This window comes from Montipora foliosa, chromosome 6 (assembly GCF_036669935.1).
Source record: "Montipora foliosa isolate CH-2021 chromosome 6, ASM3666993v2, whole genome shotgun sequence".
NCBI lineage: Eukaryota > Metazoa > Cnidaria > Anthozoa > Scleractinia > Acroporidae > Montipora > Montipora foliosa.
In genome coordinates, this window is record NC_090874.1 from 54,044,597 (window position 1) to 54,049,596 (window position 5,000).

The window sequence follows — 5,000 nt, forward strand, 5'->3', positions numbered from 1 at the left end:
AGGCAACTTAACCTTCAGAAAAAAAAAGATGCGATGGAAAAAAAAATGTGAACGTCGAGAGAAATTAAAGCTCGCCACGAAAAAAATTAAATTCAGGATCAGTGGGCTAAGAGAGACTGTGATGTGATGCTGGGAACAAGGCAGTCGTTCACCCAGAGGTTGAGACAAAGGCAATCTCCCCACTTTGAATCATCCACTGAGGCATCACTGAGGGCTCAGAAACGTAAGAACCAGGAAAACCTTGGAGAAAGAAAACCCGAGCGCCATTCATCATCACCAGCTTCAGTCCACTTTGAGAGGAAAAACCTCCCACAAGAAGTACATAATATGGAAGATGGTGAAAAGGTGAGTGTATTTTTTCAAATAACAGTATCTAACTCTAGGTAAAAGCACCAGATTCAAGAGCACACCTATGGGAGGCCTGGGTTGAGGGGGTTGCAGCCAACCCCACCCTTTTCCCTGCATTAACACACATTTATGTGCATGCGTACACATACCCCTGTGAGAAGTTCAAAGATGCTTTATTTCTACAACCTACACTACAATAATTTTCTCATGAAAAATGCCTTGAGGGCCCTCAAAAGCTAATAACTTTAGAAGTTCTTAGTCACAAGCCCCTCCCCAATTTCAGCTGAGCATACCACATGGCATGGTTTTAAAACTTCTATTATTATATTGTTCGGCCTCAAAGCTAAACAGGAAGGATTATATTTATATATTTTTTTCATAGATGAATTATTCAGACTTGGCAAGGCGACATGGTCTTGGAGATAAAAAACTGGGTAACATGATTGTCAAAGAGTACCTGATAGAACAGGGGGTGAACCTGCAGCGCTATCAGCAGTTCCGCAAAAGGCCAGCAAAGCCAAGACGAAGGCTAAATAAAATGCTTGGAGGAGAGATCACTGTTCCAACACCTAGAACAACCAGAGAAATGAAAACACTCAAGGTAAGTCACCCATTTTTAAACACAAAGATCATTGGAATAAGATATGTATAAAAAGTCAATACCATTACCAAAATTGAAGATTTAAAATAAAATAAAAATTAAATTCAGGGATTGAATTATTTAACTATAGTATACAGTCATGTACTAAGAGAAGCCCCTCCCTCCAGAGAATTAAGTTGCTACCAAATATAAGTTATTTATGTTTAAATTTAATTTGTTTTCTCGTTTATTTTAGGTCAAACGTGAGGCAGGAGAGTATGCAATTGGTGAGTTGGTGGTGCCCAAGCAGTACAGGAAACTAATCCTAAACAGTGATGGCACTTTAAAGGAAGTACTTTTCACCGTTTCTGGAAGGAAAATACCTTTAGCAGAAATCAGCAAAAGGGAACTGGAGAGGTGTGAACAGCTTGGGATAGTGAGAGGACATACCAACCAGGAGTATGAGCAAATGAGCGATGAGCATAAGGAACGGCTGAAAGTGATGAGAACCATCTGGGAGACACTCCAGAGCGGAGAAAGGAACGGCTGATGAGGTTTGAGAGAACCAGACACTTGATGGTATGGGGGGATGGTTCAACATTGAACCATGGCCACCTCTGATATCTCAGTCAGTGTGTGTATGATCCAGCCTTTTTTTTATACAGCTGCAGAAACGAAAGACAAGGGATATGGTGTCATTGATGTTCCCACACTAGTTGAAAAGCTCCAAATATACATCCTTGCAAGGTGCAGTGGAAAAGAAGTCGAGCAGTTGGGTTACATTGAGAAAAGACGCAAATGTTTGGATGAGCTGCAAAACAACCTGCTGACAAGTAAGGGATACCCAGTGACAGACATCTTGCGCTTCTTCCATGGGGATGGGCCACTGAGCAGCAATTTGAAAGTGGTGAGCAACGGGGAGGCAACAATGGCTGCAGTGGCTCTAGCGGAGACTCACGCAAATATCATGACCTTACATACTGCTTAAATTAAGGTCCCCACATCTATCCTTAGCAGATTACATTAAAATAGTTTGGGCTGGACCAGCTGGGAGAAACAAAAGAAATGGAGGAATCAGGCTCTTCCAAAACATGACTGTGGCAGAGCTGAGAGCAGAATGTTTAGCAAGAGGATTGAATGATGAAGGATTAAAGAAAGATCTGCAGCAGAACCTTAAGGAACAGCTGAAGGGTGTACAGAGAGTGCCTGCATTGCTGATCAATGGGCAGAATAAGAGCATGGAAGATATCAACTTAGGTACAGAATCTTTAACAAATAATATTTTTTTTATTACCTGCATTTAATTTATATGTAAAAATGAATTAAAAGGGTTAACATAAGTAACAATTTGATGTTACTGTGGTACACAACCATGCATTCATTTAAAATTAATAAAGCCATACATATTAACTTAATGAGAAATTCCCATCATGCTTAAGAGCATGAAATTGAAGCACTAAAAATACAAATACTATAAATACTACAAATACTTGTCTGAATTGAAGATAGCCAATCTCTTACCTGTATTTGTTTTTATTATTGCTGGTTTTTTTAGGCATGTATGAAGTCCTGCCTACAGAGCCATTGCACAACATCAAAGAACACATTTCTAATGTTGTCACTGAAATAGTTGCTGACCTTCCTGATGAAGAGAAGGCATTATTTGAAAAGCAGTCGAGTTACATGTAGTGGCAGGAACAAAAGACCAACTTCGTGGCTCAGACTACCGAGAGATGTCTATAGTGCTTGCTAAACAACTAAAAGGTAACATTTAAGGATCTCAATTTTTTCTTTTACAAAAAGGCAATAATTTTATATTATTGCCAACGAGTCAGGCCTTCTGAAGACAGAAGGCCTGGCGAGGCGGCAGCTTATAGAGCCGCGAGAAGAATTTTAGGCGGACGAAATGTCAGAAGCGCTTCAAATTTGAGTGTAATGTAGACCAAAACCTGTAATGTAGACCAAAGCGATGAAATGTTGACCGTAGCGATAACCAATGAGAGTGCCGCACGAGTACGCCGCATGATGTTTGCTGCCGCCAGATCACGCAAGCTTGGCTCGTTGGCACTTTAGCGACAGCTATAACTAGTTATATAGATATTGATGAAATACCAGGATTTCTCCTTTTACTAAAAAATCATATCTTCACCGCCCGCAGTGAACATATTATTTTTATCATGTGAGGATATAGCTGTTGTCATGGTGACCAACATGATTACCCAATAAAACGGGAGCTTTCTCTTCATTTTAAGATACTTTTGTGCTATAATTCTTCTCTACTATATTAACATTCTTATTGCAAAATTTGACATTATCATGATTTTTTTTTCATAACTTATGTTACACAACATGCGTGGTTTAGCAGTTTGTGACCACCTTTTCATCATTTCGAAAATGAATAAAACAAGTTGTTTTAAATCTAGACATTTCATCAATATCTATATAATAACCAGAACATTACATGGCCGCTTAGGGATATGAATTTTATTTTCTCGTGCTGAAAATATCTCTCACTCGTTTGCTTCGCTCACTCATGAGAGATACTTGCAGCACTCGAAGATAAAATTGGTATCCCTGCACGGCCATGTAATATCCTCTATTTATCATATTGTTCTTGCAGCTGATCTTGCGCAGTTATGGAACATGCTTTTAGCCAGATTTAGATTTAAGAAAAGCATTTAGAGTACCCAAGAAATTATGTTTCGTATGAGACATAAGGATAATTTACAATGTGCATGTACAGTTTAATAGAATGATGTGATACATTTAAATAAATTTCAAATTTTGTGAATTAGCAGGGCCATCCAATACTGCCATTTCCCACTGAAAGAATGACACTAACCTGTGGCTACTCTAGTCCTAATTCCCAAACCCCATTTAAACGTTAGAGACATCTCTGATTGGTCTTAGTCTTCACAAATAAGGCAGCCATGTAAGAAAATCAGGTACTTAAATTGAGCATGGTCAGGTTATCAAATCTGTTGATGTTGATTGTCCACTTGTAACTGTGTGTATTGTTTTGACTGTTTAATGTGCAGGATTTGTGAGTGATAAAGTACAAACCCTTCTGGATACCTTGACAGAAATATCCAGGATTCTTTATGCAAGACCAGAGGAGCACTGCCCAAGAAGCATCCTGAAACTTCACAATTAGACCTTTCTCCATGCCATTGCATGTGAAGAAGTCATTGGAAAGCCTCAGATCCTCTCAGAGCAAACGTTTTATGGGCGATACCTACACTCTTTTGTTACACATGCTCTTCTCCAACATCGTATTATCTGCTGCAGGTCAACCAATACTGAAAAACAATTATGTCACTTCAATACAGTTTCAAGCATCTCTACATCAACATCAAGTAGAAGACATGGAAAGATAATAACCCCTGGCATCATAAGGATGCAAGCAGAGGAGAATAACCAAAGAGACACATTAAAAGAGCAACAGTCCAGACTTAGGAAGTTAGCACGCTGCTTGCCTCCCGCACAGAACACCATAATCCCACACAGAGTAATCCTCAAGTATCCACATGCGTACCAAACACACCTGGAAAAAATTGCAGACTTCCTCTTCGGTGGTGAAGGAAGTTGGTGGAGCCATGTTGTGAGTGGCATTGAATTTTTTGATGTCAGTAGACCAGTTGAAACTCAACCAGGAGCTGACACTCTCCCGCCTTTACACCATTTTCGCAATCACACACTTTTCTTCGTCTGAGAACATTGAAAACACCGACTTCCCGAAACTGTAAACTAAACTCCAAAAGGCACAAGAATACACCAGAGGTGAGTCACTTTGATTCATTTTCTTGAATGAAAGTTAAATTTAAGAAGGATCGATTTAGAAAACGTATTAAGAATAAAAAGTAACAACACTATCCGACGTTTCGGAGTCAGACTTGACCCCATTATCAAGGTTAAACTGTACTGGAAAAAATTCGCAATTTAAATACAACGGGCGTTAGGTCAAAACAAAGACATGCATAGATGGAAATTAAACTATCGTTTAATTTGCATCTATGCATGTCTTTGTTTTGACCTAACGCCCGTTGTATTTAAATTGCGAATTTTTCCAGTA

General features: G+C 39.2%; 2 protein-coding genes and 1 long non-coding RNA gene across 4 annotated transcripts in view; 2 read left to right on the forward strand and 1 right to left on the reverse strand.

Annotated features, from left to right (window-relative positions):
• Positions 1 to 5,000, reverse strand: part of LOC138007756 (uncharacterized) — a 121,737-nt gene that overhangs the window by 18,506 nt on the left and 98,231 nt on the right. The window lies entirely within an intron of this gene.
• LOC138007750 (tetratricopeptide repeat protein 28-like) overlaps positions 1 to 5,000 on the forward strand; it is a 51,664-nt gene that overhangs the window by 9,580 nt on the left and 37,084 nt on the right. The gene's annotated exons all lie outside the window — the stretch shown is intronic.
• Positions 796 to 1,725, forward strand: LOC138007109 (uncharacterized). The gene is made up of 3 exons (XM_068853839.1): positions 796 to 949; positions 1,185 to 1,482; positions 1,594 to 1,725. Exons 1-2 carry the CDS (start codon positions 887 to 889, stop codon positions 1,476 to 1,478), a joined length of 357 nt encoding a protein of 118 aa, XP_068709940.1. The 5' UTR covers positions 796 to 886; the 3' UTR covers positions 1,479 to 1,482; positions 1,594 to 1,725.

Bases quoted from the DNA above. Each gene is read 5' to 3' on its own strand.
- LOC138007109 (XM_068853839.1), top strand. From the start codon at position 887: ATGCTTGGAGGAGAGATCACTGTTCCAACACCTAGAACAACCAGAGAA. The intron at 950-1,184 runs GTAAGTCACCCA...CGTTTATTTTAG, and splicing joins GAGAAATGAAAACACTCAAG to GTCAAACGTGAGGCAGGAGA.